This window comes from Nicotiana attenuata, unplaced genomic scaffold (assembly GCF_001879085.1).
Source record: "Nicotiana attenuata strain UT unplaced genomic scaffold, NIATTr2, whole genome shotgun sequence".
Lineage (NCBI taxonomy): Eukaryota > Viridiplantae > Streptophyta > Magnoliopsida > Solanales > Solanaceae > Nicotiana > Nicotiana attenuata.
The window spans coordinates 444,688-460,550 of NW_017670758.1; the positions used below are offsets into that span (position 1 = coordinate 444,688).

Genomic DNA, 15,863 nt, shown 5'->3' on the forward strand with positions numbered 1-15,863 from the left:
TTGTGGATCGGGTTGCACGCCGCAACAGTGATAATTGTGGATNTTCGCCGCTGCGATGATTTTGTATGGTCCGTCCCAATTGGTTCCCAAATTTCCCTTCGTTCGGATCTCTCGATGCTAGTGTTTTGGCTTTGAGGACATAGTCGCCAACTTTGAGCGACCTTACTTTGGCTTTCTTGTTGTAGTATCTTTCCGCTTGCTGTTTCTGGGCTATCATCCTTATGTGAGCCATGTCTCTTCATTTTTTGGACTCGTCCAGGTCTTGTAACCTGCCTTCATCGTTATCCACTCCACTGGTATGGGAATACCTCAGGCTTGGCTCTCCGATCTCGACGGGTATGACTGCGTCGGTCCCGTAGACCAGTGAATATGGTGTTTCTCCCGTGCTGGATTTGGGCGTAGTCCGGTAGGCCCATAATACTTCTGGTAATAATTCGGGCCATGACCCTTTAGCGTCTTCGAGCTTCTTTTTCAATATGTTCAATATTGTTTTGTTGGAAGACTTGGCTTGGCCGTTGGCAGCGGGATGATACGGGGTGGAGAGTATCCGTTTGATGTGCCATTTCTCGAAGAATTCTGTTGTTTTTCTTCTGATGAACTGGGGTCCATTGTCACAGCTGATTTATTTAGGGATGCCGAAGCGGCAAATGATATTTTTCCATATAAAGTCGATGACCTCTTGCTCGCGTATTTGTGCGTACGCACCTACTTCTATCCATTTAGAAAAATAGTCAGACAAAACTAGAAGAAAGCGTACCTTTCCTCGTCATGTCGGTAGAGGGCTGATTATGTCCATTCCCCACTTTATGAAGGGCCATGGCGAGGTGACTGAATGGAGGAGTTCCCCTACCTGGTGTATCATGGGGGCGTATTTTTGGCACTGCTCACATCTTCGAACATAATCTGCTGCTTCTTTCTTCATGGTAGGCCAGTAATATCCGGCGCGGATGAGTCATCGAACAAGGGCGCGGTTTCCTGTGTGGGCGCCACAATGGCCTTCGTGCACCTCCTCTAATACGGGCGGGTAAAGTGGGTCGACGTTCAGCTTGTGAGTGGTGATGTCTCTTGGGATCCCCGGCATATCTGAATGAGAGAAGGCAAATAAATCTGCATGGTTAGTTAAGAATTCGTGGTACTTACCTGGGTCAGAGAGATTGTGTCTGATGTAGGCTTTCTTCGAGCTGTCGGTACTGTCCAGTTGGACAAGGTCGAGATTCTCGACTGTCGCCTTGCAGGCTTCTACGACATCCGGGTCCCTGATAGCCTCTGTCATCGGGCTGATTTCGGTTCCCGACATGGCAGATTGCTATGCTTCCGCGCTTACTCCTTTCAGTTGTTTTGTATGTGTGCAATCTTGGGCAATTCGGTAACATTCCTGGGCGGTACGTGGCTCACCTCGGATGCTGAATATTCCCCATGGGGTGGGGAATTTGATTACTTGATAGAGGCTCGAAGGGATGGCCCGCATGGCGTGTACCCAGGGACGTCCCATGATGACGTTGTAGGCCGTTTCCTGGTTCATAATGTGGAACGTGGTTTCCAGCGTGACTCCCCCCGCCAGGACGGGCGGTGATATCTCTCCTGAGGTTCTCTCTACTGCATTGTTAAAACCCGTTACCGTTATGCAACGCGGTATTATCTTATCTTCGAGCCTCATTTGCATGAGGACTCTTGGGTGGATAATACACGCACCGCTTTCCGTCGTCTACCATGATTCTTTTCACATCGGTATCAGCAATGCGTAAAGTTATAACTAAAGCATCATAATGAGGGAAAGACAAACCGTCGGCATCAGACTTATCGAAGGTGATACCATCTTCGAAGTCGTCATACCGTTCGTGAGCGATCGTGCGTTTCAACTTGTGTGTGGTAGTGAACTTTACATGGTTGATTGCCGAGTCGTCTCCGCCGCCGACGATCATCTGTATGGTGCGTTCTGGAGAAGGTGGTTTCGGTGGTCCTTGGGATTGATCACGTCCTCTGGCGAAATTAGTCCTTCCTTTATCGCTGAGTAGCTCCTTCTGGTATCCTTGGTTCAGCATTCTGACCACCTCCTGCCGTAGGCCTATGCAATCTTCGGTTTTATGTCCTCTTTCCTGATGGAATTCGCATAGGACGTTCGACCTTCTCGCACTGGGGTTTGACTTCATTTTTTGTGGCCACTGCACCTTCGTGCCCAGCTTTTCCAGTGCGTACACTATTTTTGAAGGGGAGACACAAAAGTTATGAGCAGATAATAATGGGGGCATACCTCTTTCATTTCAAAGCGGAGGGGGGGGCATGTCGCTGTACGGCATCTAGGTGTCTTGGAGGAGGCTGGTTAGGAGTTTGACGTAAGGTTGGTGCCTTTCTCTGTTGAAGCATGGAAGTGGTTCCCATCGTCCGTCGTTGCGTCGGTCCCTCCTTACTTCCGATTGTACGGACGTTAATCTTTGGGTCGGACCGTTAAGGTCGTCTTCATCCGCTCTGACTTCGGCGCAATAGGCATTGTGGATCTCTTCCCACGTGGTGGGGGGATATTTCATGAGCCGAGTGAGCAGCTTTTTGGTTCTTTGGATCCGTCTCTGTTCAGCCCGTTTTGGAAAGCTGCCACTGCCATTCCCTCCAATACGTTCGGCAGTCCCATTCTTAACCTGTTGAATCGTGCCAGGAAGTCCCTGAGTCCCTCGCCCGCTGTCTGCCTGATGGCGAAGATGTCGTTGACCCTGGCTTCGGCTTTCTTTGCTCCTGCGTGGGCGGTGGCGAACTTGTTCGCCATCTCTTCCAACATTGATATCGATCTGGCCGGCAACTGAGAGTACCATGTGAGTGCTCCTCCCGTCAGAGTCTCCCCAAACTTTTTCAGCAATACAGATAGCACCTGTTCTTTCGATAGGTCATTACCTTTTACGGCGATCACGTAATGAATCAGGTGATCTTCTAGATCTGTGGTCCCGTCGTATATTTTTAAGTATGGTGGCATCTTGAAGGTTTTGGGGATTGGGTGAGGAGCAGCTCCCTCATTATATGGTTGCTCGACGAATCTCCCCATATCGCGTTTTGGCAGTAGTTTAGGGGCGCCAGGTATCTTGTCTACCCTCTCCTGGTGCTCCTTCATTTGATCACGAAGTGTTTTATTCTCGTTCTCCATCTCCTCCATTTTCTTAAGGATGGCTGTGAGCGCATCGTTGCTTGTATTGGAGTCAGTGTGGGTGTTACCTGTTCGCGCAACGCTGGGCTCTCCGATGGTGGTGGTGATTTCTGCCACCGATCGATCTGTGGTATTTCCCTGAGGCGGTTTCTCGAGTATGCTACTTAGAGTGTTCGTCAACCATTCCTCCAGTAGCTTTTTGACTACTGGGGGTGTTTCCTTTGCTGCAGATGTAGAAGTCCCTTTTTCATGCAAAATCGTTAGATCTTCAAGTGAGGAGGGCGAGATCTCCCCCTCCTGTATGTTACTTGGTGTTATATTCGCGGTATTTTCTCTGACTGCTTCGTTGAGTGGGCCTATGAGGTTGGTTGAGACGTCTGCTATCATCTTCAACCTTGACTCTTTGTCTGCCATTTATTAGTTTCTATGAGATCTGAAGAACAACGATGGTTGTTTCTGGTATCCTAGATGTAAACTATGGTTTCTGCTACCGAAATCTCCACAGACGGCGCCAAATTGTTTGACTCAAAAGTAAGTTAATACTTTTTAAACAAATCAATCAGTATAGATGAAGGGGTAAATCGTAGTGGAAGATAGCAAACTCTAGGATGATCTTGAATATTGGATCATATAACAACGAGATGAACAAAATTCAGAGAAGATGATAAACTTCTATTAGATAAGAGAAACAATGTTAGAGAGAAAGAGAGAGAAAGAGAACTTGTATTTCTTATAATCTCCGAGAGTTCCTCCCTTTACCAAGCTTAGATCCCCTTTATATAATAGAGGATCCTTACTTAAATACAAAAATGCAAGGGATAAAGTACATATTGTAGAGCGGCCGGCATGGTCATTGAGTCGTCCCTCTTGTTGCTCATAGGTCATTCTTCTAACCGGGCTCACGCACACTCGGTCGGTCGTGCTGTCTTAAAGAACGTAATTGGTCAAATTCGACCCTGTACGATCCTGGTTGAGCATGATACTTGTTATTGTATGGCATACCCGCCTAACACGTAAAACTTCAATTTATCGAGTTTAAAATTAAGCTAGGTTAGAGGCTAACTAACTTAATGTCTGAAGTTTGCATTTAAACTGTGTCTTGACGTTTGAACAGGTGGCTAAATTTTAAATATTTTGGTAATGTCGACTATTCTTGAAATAGCAGTGCTAAAAACGGCTACTCGTGCGCACTCCCCAATCAGACCCATACAAACGGCCCGTGATCCAACTAACGGGTACCGTAAAAATTAACGACAGTATTTGATTCTCTCTCTCTCTCTCTCATTCCTGAACCGCCCGTGTCTTCACTGTGAGCAAGCGCTAGGGTTTTGTTCTTCTTTCCTTTTTCAGCTCTCTTGAGAGATACCAGCAAATTTAGTTCCTATAGCTTTATACTCAAAAAATTCATAGGTCGGTTGTTTCAGATTTGTTCTATAGAGTCCATATTTTTTTTGGTTTGTATCTCTTGGTTATTCATTTCCGAATAACGACAAAAAATGGAGTTTGGACGAAAGAGAATAGTAGATGGTGCCTTTGCAGGAAACGGAGGAATGAAAAAATCAAGAAATGGTTAGTTTTTCTCTCTTTATATTTTCTTATCCTTTCTAATTATTTCCATCACTTTGTCAATTTTTCTAGAACTGTGTTTTTCGAGAATTTGGAGCTCAGTCCGGATGGCCTTATTTGACTGGAGCGTAGAGTTTAAGAAAGAAAGACTTTTGAAATTTGTGATTTAAAATAAGTCATAGACGTTTGTGTGGCTATAAATCATCTTATTAAGGTAAAATGAGAATTTTGTAAGTTAAATTGTTATAAATACAGAAATATATTATTCTTCGTGACAAACTAATAAGGAAAGTGTGCCACATAAAAATAGTAATGTATAATTTGTAATGAATTTAAAAATATGGATTTTCATAGTAATCTGTTAGTGTTGAAGTACATCTTTAAATTATGTTGTCTGTGAATTGTCAACTGAAGAAAGATAATCAATCTTTTGCAACAGAATCAGAATCCTTTACGAGTGGTGTAAGAAGCAAATCAAAGCCATGCATGAAGTTTTACAGGTTTCATACTTAATCCATCTAAGAAAAAAGAATTCTCCATTCAATTCCGTACATGATAATATTTGTAATGTTTAAAATGATAGTATATGTTATGGTGAGCAAGTGCCATTGTCATTGATCTGCTGGCTTCTACGTTATATGGCTAATGTTATTTTTGTGTAACTGCATAAGGTGTCAGAGAAAAAGAAAATAGAAAGATCCATGTCTAGCATGAAGCCTTAAGTAGGTTAGTTTCTTGATAAAATTGATGACTGAATTCAATTATATTATGCTATGGTTCAATTGTGAATCTGTAATAGCGATGCTTATTCTTGGTGTAAAAAACTGATATAAGTTGCATTATTAATAGGTTGAAATATAACTAGCAGCGGTACCATATAACTCTATTGTAAATAAGCTTAGAAGCTATTATTTAGCAACGAGTTCATGTTTCAAGAAAAGAATACACACAAAAAAGGAGCACGAGATTCAAAGCTGGAATCTTCCTACTCTTTTTAGTTGGGACAAAGCATCCTATCATATTGGTTTCTTCTCCCTCCGGTCCTTTTAGTTAACTTCCTCCCATATAGATGATTTACGTACCTAGCTCAACATTTATGGAAAACAATCATATCAAACGTTCAGATGAGAATTGGCATTCAGTTTAGTGAAACCTAGGACCAGACCAAAATAATAGGAAGAAGCCAAGCTGTTTATAAGGTTGCCGTTTTTGCTGATGGACTAAAATGCAACATTAGTGACCTAGTTTGATGCGAAAACACATAGCACGTGCTCCCAAACACTCACGAATGACTATTATTATTTGACCCATGCAAGAAGTTTATGAGGTGCCATTGCAGGTTGGATTTTTAAGAACAAGAGAAGAGGCATAAAAAGTGACTTGACTTAAAAGACAGATGCTGCCACAACAAGGTGAGAAAAGAAAAAAAGCATTGTCTGAGGTAATGAATTGGAAGTAACCATAGAGGAGTGGAAGAGCAGTTGATGAATTCTGTACAGAAAGTGAGATATTTCTGTGAGTTGGAAGGTATAGAACATAGGGAAACATTAGGTCATCCTGAACAATGTTGGTCATGTAAATAAGATAGTCTCCGGAGTATGAATGTCAGGTATGTATATGTGATGATATGAGGAAAGGTGTCTCTTTGTTAAAGGTGGTGTTGAAGTGAGATGTGAGAGGAGCTTAAACATTGATAAGTCTCTTCGCCAGCCTATAAGTATTCATAATCTTCAGTCTTGTGGTAAAGGGTTCACTTGGTGATTTCATTCTACATTTCAGTTTAAGGTAATATAGGAGATACTATGATGCCAAACATGATCTTCTTTCTACGCCGTCAGGCACACACACACACACACACACATATATATATATAATAATTGTGTTGACCTGCCGTGCACATTTGTTGGTTTTATATTTTTGTTTATGGAACATTCCATATTTTAACCTGTGAATACTGTTTGATTGAACCATGGTAATAAAGATAGCATTTGGACATTGCGTCCACTGGTCATTTTTATTTTCTTTTGGAAGCAAAGAATGTTGCTACTATTTCCCTTCATAAAGAAAATCTCACCCAAGGTGTACATACATATATGCCTTTTCATTTATATAATTCTAGGAAAAGTAGTAGTATCGCTTGGATATCTCTTTATGGATGAACTTCAAAGGGCTGGTCCTTTATCAGAAAAACATTGCATCCAATGGTCAACCAACATCACGAGATTCCTTTAATTTGTGTTCGTCAGTCATTAGAGCTCATTAGCAAGGTCATGCCTTTGTCTCTTGTCCTTGTTTTAGACTGTTCTTCAGTTTGCATTTAATCATCCTTTCTGTGAGTTGTTTGGGCAGTATATCAGATTTTATTTAGGAGGAACTGTGCTTTATTAAATAACATAAACTATCTTGTATGTTTGATTCACAGTGCTTCCCCTGTCATTCTTCTGTGATTTCAGTGAACTAAAACTAATATCCTTGACGGGTTTGCCTTGTGTCCAATTGTGTGATTTTGTATTAGCATATTCTCATAGTCTTTCATGTAGTGATGAAGTTTACTTGAGCTGCAGTTAGTGGTGAAATTTTTTTTGAGAAGCAGTAGTGATCAATGTTGTCAGTCAAATGCCTCATTCTTCTGATATTTTATTTTCAATCATCTTTTATCCTGTAAGTTGAACTACTGAATACTACATAATTAGAAAACAAGTTGAACTAGTAAATACTGAATTAGAATTAGTTCTGTGAACTGTTGTTCTCAACATGTCAATCACTCACTTGTGTCCACCTATGTGGAAACAATGCTCTTAACATATTTTGCATCTCAGCTCTTGATGCTCAATGTTAACGTGCCTTCTGGCTTGTGATTCTGTTCAATTCCTTTTAACCCCATCTTGTAATGTGATGTAGCACTTCTGGATGCTCATATGGTGAGGGATGCCACTTTCTTCACTATGTTCCTGGCTATAGTGCAATGAATCAAATATCAAACATGGGATCGAACCCAGCAGTTCCCGTTGGAAGGAATCGTGCCCCTTTTAGTGATGGTCCTGCTCCAACTATGAAGTCCAAGCTTTGCAGCAAGTATAACACTGCAGAAGGATGCAAGTTTGGTGATAAATGCCATTTTGCCCATAGTGAGATGGAGATTGGGAAGCTAGTGGCACCAGCTTACGATGATTTCCAAGCAGCAGGACCTCCGAGTAGGTTTCCTGGGTATCATAAACCATCCCAACCCAGTCCAGCTGCAACAAACTTTGGTGCATCTGCAACAACTACAATTAGCATAGATGGCGCTCTTGCTGGAACCATCATTGGGAGGAATGGCGTGAACTCAAAACAAATTTGTCGGCTTACTGGTGTCAAGCTCTCCATAAAGGAGCATGAAACAGATTCCAATAGAAGGAACATTGAACTCCAGGGAACGTTTGATCAGATTAATCAGGCCAGTGCTATGGTCCGGGATATCATATCAAATGTTGGTGCCCCTACCGGTGGGCCAAAAAATACTGGTCCATTTGCTCGCGGGCCTGCTGGCCCATTTAAGACAAAGATGTGTTCGAACTTCTCCAAAGGTTCATGCACTTTTGGAGAAAAATGCCATTTTGCTCATGGTGCTAGTGAGCTGCAGAAGCCTTTGGCTTGATCTTCACAGCTTTATGTATTAGCGAAGATTGTTTTACCACAGGAAATGGGATAAACATTGGAAATGTCTGAAAGAGAATTATTTCATTGCACCGTATTAGCTTATCATGGTCTGAGTTTTGTTCAGTTGTATTACTAGCCAATTCTGTCACAGCTGGTTTTGGTAGAACAGATAGAATAGTCCTAATTAAATGAGCATTTGCGCGATATTCCATAAGTGCTGCTTTTCAGACGTGGAATGACTTGGTCACCTTATAATGTATCTCTCTTATTGCAAAGAACCAATGGCCTTTGATTATCACGTTAACAAGCCTTTGTTAGGACAAACACAAGTCCTGAAAGATGACTGAATTAAATGGTAATTACCAAAACGTATGCGACGGCTCTTAATTATATCAAGTGTTGAAAGTGAGTTCCTCGTGCTTTTTCCCATTTATCCTTGAATTTTATCTCTCATGCTGGTACTTATTTCTCAAAGAAAAAGTAGTGTGTTACTAGAGATGAATAAGGAGAGACGAAACAAGGAATTTGCCGCACGTTGCGAGCTTTCACTCGATATAATATGTTAGCATATCAATCTAACTCTTCTGCAATAAACTGCAGCTATTCCGGTTGAAAGATGTCTTATTTTTTCGTACCCTTGGACACCGTTGCAGCCTTAGTTAAAAGTTTGAAACAGTATTTGGTTGACAGTATGTGTTATCCAGAAACAATCCATCGGAGAGAATTGGATTGCAGTCTGACTTTCGATTCAGTATAATTATTAAAAGATACTTGAAGCAATAGAGAGAAAAGGAAACAACTCAAGTTTAAACTAAATGGTCGATCTTACAGGACACTTGTGCTATGCCTTGATGCTCCGTAGTGGCATGTAGGTTTGGAGGCTCATACTAGTGAACCTGATGCGGAGGCTTTCCCTCTTCGTACTTGTGTAGAAGAGTATGCATTTGTTGTAAAAGCCCACACAAACTTTGCATTTGGTTGAAACTTAGAGCGAAGGATCAAGCAGATATGCAGTATGAATCATTTCCTGCTATTTTCTCTCGAAGTGCCTGTGGGCTGAAGCCTTACTCTTCCTTCTTTTGTTTTTCCCCCTTACTTAGATGTCTGCCGGAGTGTTGAGGCAAGTAGATCAGTTATATCTTATGTTGTTCATTTTGATAGTAGAAGCTTTAAGCAGAATGATGGTGAGGGCAGCCATAAGAAGGCATTTGAGATGCTTTGAGGCAAACAGGAAAAGCAGGGTATCTTGCTCTTGGTATTTTGTGATGCAAAGACACAAACAGATCAAGAACTTAAAGAATATACTTCTGAAGATTAATTTGAAGTGTGAAATCATCGTAGCAGGTGGGTGGATGACATTTAAGAGTTTGCAGAAACTTTCTCATGTAGAATTGGCTCCATCAGACAACTTACTTGGGCAATACATAAGGACACCTCAACATGGAATCCCATTGTTCAGGGAGTTGGAAAAGGCTAGTAAAGTAAGAGAAGAAAATAGTTGTTAAAAGGTGGAATGAAGCTTTGATCAAGAGTACCTCATCAAGCATCCCAACTTATTACTACATGCCTCTTCTACCCATACTGGTAAGCATGGCAAAAGGCGGAGAAGGAACTTTTTAGAGAGAATTGCACACAAGTACAATTCAAGTAACTACTTTTCATCCGCGTAGTCACTTTTTTAAGTATTCATCCATGTAACCCATAAAGAACTAATAGTATGAGATCATCGCCTCACATCTCTTTTCTGTTTTTCTCTTCCCTTATTCATTTCTTCCCCAAATTCATGTGTCTCTCTGACCAAAAAAAAAAAAAAGTCATCATGGCATTTCACTATTCCCACCTTTTCCTTTTCTCTCTCAATCTTCTTTTTGTACCCACCACCCCTTGGTATCTCTCAATCTTCTTTTTGGAGTACAATGGGTTATGTCAGGAATTGATGCTACAATGGAAATTTAAAACAGACTGAAGGAAAGAAAGCGAGGTGAAACCCCCAGAGATCATGTGGACAATATGAAGGGCGTGGAACCGGAGGGTTTTAGATGGAATAGAAAACTCTTTTGAACATGAGATTCCGATTAGCACCAACAATTGGATGCTTTCTGAAGAGAACCATATTTTTCTGAATGGTTTTTTACATGGTATATATCTTGTCTACAGTATTTTCCATCATGTCAATAAAATAATCTACTTTATCCAGAAAAAGATAAAACCATAAAAATGTCCTAGAAATTCTTCCTCAACAACTTTCACTTATGCAACTAACTCAATTTTAGCAGAAAGTGTGCCTATTCATCATTAAGGCTACAGAATTTTGTAAATTTTGACCGCTTAATGACTTAATATTGCACCTAGATGTAGAGCTACTTAAACACTTCTTCACCCTCGGTATTTCTACAAGAAACCTGATTTCTAACCATTAGAAAAAATTGAGAAAAAGGTACCAAAAATCAGGGTCTACTTCAAATCGAGAAGCATCTATAGAGTACCAGATAGTTAAGAATAGCAGAATGTAGGAATATAGAAGTACAAAGTCTGATTTCATTAAAGAAATATGCAAGAATAGAAAGACTAAGAATGAGAAGAAGTAAAACTTCAGACTCCAACCAACCAGAAAAAAATGTTCAGTACAAGAGATCAACTTTACTCTAAGTCAACCTGGGATAATATGTACGTAAATTAAACTATCATGTTACCACCATCAACTGTAACGAAATGTAGAAAAAGCAAAAAGAATAACACTGCTTTCTAATAAAAGTACCTACTATCTGCTGTACAGGCAAGATGCCACAATCTCAGCAGCTAATTCTTTTTGAGAAAAGCTTATTATCAGAATATTTCAAATCCACCATGGTAAATCTCTGAACTAGATGAAACTAAATATGTTATCACTTCCAACAAGGGAAACACCAATATCTCGACCACATTTGAGAATACTGCGTACCTAAGTCACTGAGTTAGAGTTGGCAACTTACATTCGATGAACAGGATAAAATGAAAGCGTAATACTTCTTTAGGGAAGATAACAGGGAAATTATACCTCAATCATTCAAGGGCATCAGTTCAATCTTCTTCTTCTTGTTTCACGAAGAAGTCCACTATCTAAATCTGAAAGCCTCGAGAAACCACTTCTCCTCCTGGAAAATAATGAAGATCGACTCACAGGCAGATTTCCAGCATCAGTTGTAAGGTTTTCCAACTGAAGTGCAGCATCAGAAACTTCATTTGATTGAGAGGAAGGAACAGATGACGTAGCAGAGCTTGTCTCCACAATTGAATCCAGAGTCTGACGTTCTGATCGTATGATAGCAGCATCTCTTCTCAAAGAATTATCTTCATCAGCTGCAACGTGACTAATTGGTAAAACTTGCGAATTGTTTCTTTCGCGAATGCGGTCTGTGAGTGACGCTGCAAGGTCCTCAAACATCTGCTGTGCATTTTCTAATTCCGATGAAAGAGAGGCAGCACCCTCTGATAATACCCTCGGAAACACTCGTGACCGTAGTCCCCGGCTGCCTATGGGATCAGCATTTTGCAACTCATGAGAGCTGCTCAGAGAACTTGAACTAACGTCACCAGTCGCAAGTTGCTGTGACGGGTGATCCCCCAATCCAATACTGGTCCTAATTCGCCTAAGTGCTTCTGCAACTGGGATATGAGACAAACCCCGAGTCACACGCTGCTGTCTAACACTCTCTACTCTATGTGCTTTTGGCCTTGGTGGTATTTTGAAACCACACTCCACAAGTTCTTTTGAGCAGTAACTGTGGCCATTACCATAAATTGGAGTAATATTTTCATCTATAACCTCTCCCTTGCAAACAGGACACTCTTTCGTACTCGAATCAACATAAGGCAACTGATAAAAGCATGACCAGCAATATAAATGGCCGCAACAAGTCAAGATAGGTTCTTTAGCCATATCTAAACATATATTACAATCAAAGAAACTTCCACTTCCACCATCCTTACCTACTTTTTTAACCACTAAATCCATCTCCAATGCCTTTGCTACTAAATGGGATCTATCTCTTTTGCATCCTTTTTCTTGCTTCTCATTATCCACGTTATTATTACCAATATCATCAGAAGAAGAATTACGAGTTTGGGAACGCCACCTATGGTGTTGCCAAGTTCCAGCTGCAACAGCCGCAAGCTGCAGAATTCTTTGCTCTATCCTACTATTAGCAGTTTCCAAATCATTCAACAAAGACCCTAATCCTAAAGCAGTACCAGAAGATGACTCCGTAGGTTCCTGGTTCAAATCAAGATCCATTACTACACCATTCATCAAATTATCCGCCATCGAAGAAACCCTTTTCAAGTCTGTTTCAAAAAAGATAAAGCCAAAAAAAAAAGAGTCGTAAATCGAAAGCATATGGTCTAAACAGGGGAAAGCTGAACATTCAAGTCAATCTAGAAAGAAAAGAGAGAGAAAACAAATACTAATAACCTGCATAAAAGAGATAATCCAGGTATCCGAATTAAAGGAATCAATAGCATGTACACTGATTTGGCCGTCCACCATGGGTTCTTCTGCTTCTACAAACAGCTTCCGAGGTCTTCAGAGAGAGAGAGGTCTGCTGAGGAGAGTTCTCGAGGGACAAGAAAGTTTCACGGGGAGGGGGGGAGGAGGTTGAGGGTTGAGAGGAGAAGGGAGGGAGGATAGATGGGTGATGGTTTGGCGCAAATTTTGGACCAGTAGAATTGTGACTTGTGGGAGTAGAGGAGTCAAAAAGAGAAAAGAGTACGCAGTCAAATTGCTTGTATAGGCATTGAATGGAGTGCTCAAGAAAAATCTAAAAATTGGTTGCTTTTCTCAAATTTTATCTTTTTGAGATCAGTCTTTTTTTTGAGAGAAAGATAATATTGCATTAAACATAATTAAAGTTACTACAGAGAGGGTGATGTGTGTGCATCAATACTATAGATATTTGATAGTTGTCTATTACGAGGATTACTACTATCTATTCTAACGATGTTATCAACCACATTGTCTCCATTGGAAGCAACCCTGTGTTGAGCAGCGTCATAGATGGCAAAAGTGTTTTGATCCATGTCCTCCTCTTGTTCCTGCAGCGTGCATGTTGTCTTCCTATAACGAATCGCTCCTGCCTGATCCCTTTGCAAAAAGGTGCTGACAAAATCCGGTGGCTCTTCAAAAACAGATGGTTTTTCATTAGATTCCATGTTACATCCCGCCTTGGCTAAACCATCAGCCACCTCATTCCCCTCTCTGTAGGTGTGTGCCATTATAGCACTATGCAGTTGGTCCAGGAGGTACCTGCAGTCAGCTAGTATATTAGTATAAACGATGTTGTCATTTTTTAACATTGTAATTACCTCCGATGCATCGATGTTTATTTCCAGCGGAACCAAATTGTATGTATTTGCCAATTCCAGTCCATGGAATAGGGCTTTTAGTTCTGCCTGGATGGTGGTGGCATTGTCGAAATTGCCTGCAAAACCTATAATCCACTTTCCATTTGAGTCGCGTATGATTCCCCCTATACCTGCTTTATGAGTTAATGTTGAAGCTGCTCCATCAATATTTAATTTGTAGTAGTTTGGTTTAGGGGGTATCCATTTGATAGGTTGCATTATAGGATTTTTTTGGTGCTATGTTTGTGGCTAAGTAAATAAATTCCAGTGCATAAGTAGTAATTATTTTAATTGATAGTCGTTGTTGTGTATTATTAAAATTGTGATTGTTACGACTAATCCAAATGTGCCATAATGTGTATGAAATAAAAGTTTTGCTATTTATACGGTAAGGCATGTTCTTGTGCTTTGTATTAATGAGATTCATTAACCAATCTGCTGGATGAGAGTATGTAGTTATATTGGTGATAAAGTTTGCTATCCCTAAGTCATTCCATATATGTTTTATGCTAGGACATTGTAAAAAGATATGGTTAATAGTTTCCGGATGTCTCCGACATATTTGACATTGGTCGTCTAATGTGATTCCTATATGATGTAGGTATTTTTTTGTTGGTAACCTGTTATGCATTATAAGCCAAAAGAATATTTTTATTTTGGGTGGTATTTGAATCTTCCAAATTCAATTGTAAGGGATTATGTGTTCTGGTAAGCTTAAATCCTTTTGTCGTAATTGTGAATACATTGATTGGACAATAAATTTTCCATTTTTGGATAATCTCCAATAGATAGTGTCCACTTTATTTGTGTAAATAGGCACGTTGATCCTACTGAATTTATTTTTAAAATAGTTTGTAATATGAAAAGGTATTTCTGCCTATTTCCAATTATTTTGAGCTCTGTAAGTGTCAATAGTTCTCGTAGTATGTTCTAAAGGTATAGGACCATGTAATAAGGATCTAACTGTGGTGTTTGGAGCAATCCACGCCTCCGTCCAGAAGTTGATTTTAGAATTGGTATCCACTTTCTATTGAATATCATTTTGGCATTTTTCCCAACCTAACAGAATATTGTGCCAAATATGAGAGGAATTTTGTATTATACGTTTATTTTTATATTTTTGTATAAGAGCGTTTGCCCATAGTTGATTAGGTGAATGAAATAGGTGCCATGCTAATCCTGCAGTAATGCCTTATTATTAATTCAAGCCTCTGTATACCTAGTCCTCCTAAATTTTTGGGCGTGGTAACTCTTTTCCAATTGACTAAGTGAATCTTCTTTTTTTTTTGTTGAGTAGTTCCCCATAGGAAATTGCGCATGTATTGCTCCATTTTGTCGATAATATTTCTAGGAATTGCAATGTATTGCATTATGTGGTTTGCTAAGCTAGAAAGTGTTGATTTAATGAGAGTACCTGCTAGCGATAGGAAGTTAGTTTTCCAGCTTGCAAGTCTAGCCTTGAAGTTATCTAATAAAACTAGATGATGCAAGCCCGTGCTTAGCACGGGCCCAACACTGCAATTTGCGAAGTGATTTATTATTTTTTTTTCTTAGAGAAAACAAAATTCTTGTTTTATCAAATTGATCCAGAGATGTTCCCTTAATGGTAGCAACTGTCGCTATTTTTTTCGTGCAGTTACTTTTCTGACGTAATCAAATAAATATCCATAATATCACTGCTAGATGAGATTATCTTGAGGACAAATATTTCTAATCTAATCTAAAATAGAAAAACCCTTTATGAATATAAAACAAGGTCTTTCCCATGACAACACACACATTGAAATCACAAATTAGGAAAAGTGCAATCACTTAAAAGTACATTAGTACAGCCGCTATGGAAACCTGTAAAACGCATGCACATTTGGACACTCCCGACAATATTAATATACTGAATTGACAATGGCAAAGGTATTGTTGCAGCGCATGGAAGTTGATAACTCCTTTGACTCTTCGTCTCATCAGAAGATAGTCCTGCGGAGAAAAGAAAAAAAAATAAGAAGAAGAGATGTTTGAATTGGACGACAGAGAAATCCTGTCGCGCCCCCTTTTTCCTTCGCGGAATCGGGTTTATGACATTTTGGTTGGGATAACTCTTTCCTTTTGGGAAAGGGGTTTTGCAGTTTTGAAGAGTCGCCACCTAACGATT

The 15,863-nt window shown here is 40.1% G+C and overlaps 2 protein-coding genes across 3 annotated transcripts; one reads left to right on the forward strand and one right to left on the reverse strand.

Moving 5' to 3' along the window:
- Nucleotides 1-4,378: 4,378 nt before the first annotated feature.
- LOC109243062 (zinc finger CCCH domain-containing protein 14-like) lies at nucleotides 4,379-8,549 on the forward strand. Its single transcript, XM_019409955.1, has 3 exons — nucleotides 4,379-4,699; nucleotides 5,136-5,196; nucleotides 7,598-8,549. Exons 1-3 carry the CDS (start codon nucleotides 4,627-4,629, stop codon nucleotides 8,331-8,333), a joined length of 870 nt encoding a protein of 289 aa, XP_019265500.1. The 5' UTR covers nucleotides 4,379-4,626; the 3' UTR covers nucleotides 8,334-8,549.
- Nucleotides 8,550-10,853: 2,304 nt separating this feature from the next.
- On the reverse strand, nucleotides 10,854-13,067 carry LOC109243064. 2 transcript variants are annotated; one of them, XM_019409958.1, is made up of 3 exons: nucleotides 12,786-13,067; nucleotides 11,373-12,658; nucleotides 10,854-11,284 (listed from the first exon to the last, which is right to left on the reverse strand). In XM_019409958.1, exon 2 carries the CDS (start codon nucleotides 12,636-12,638, stop codon nucleotides 11,391-11,393), a length of 1,248 nt encoding a protein of 415 aa, XP_019265503.1. In that variant the 5' UTR covers nucleotides 12,639-12,658; nucleotides 12,786-13,067; the 3' UTR covers nucleotides 10,854-11,284; nucleotides 11,373-11,390. The 2 variants fall into 2 exon arrangements, with proteins under 2 accessions (XP_019265503.1, XP_019265502.1); XM_019409957.1 differs by having other exon boundaries at nucleotides 10,854-12,658; nucleotides 12,786-13,066.
- Between the last annotated feature and the right edge of the window lie 2,796 nt (nucleotides 13,068-15,863).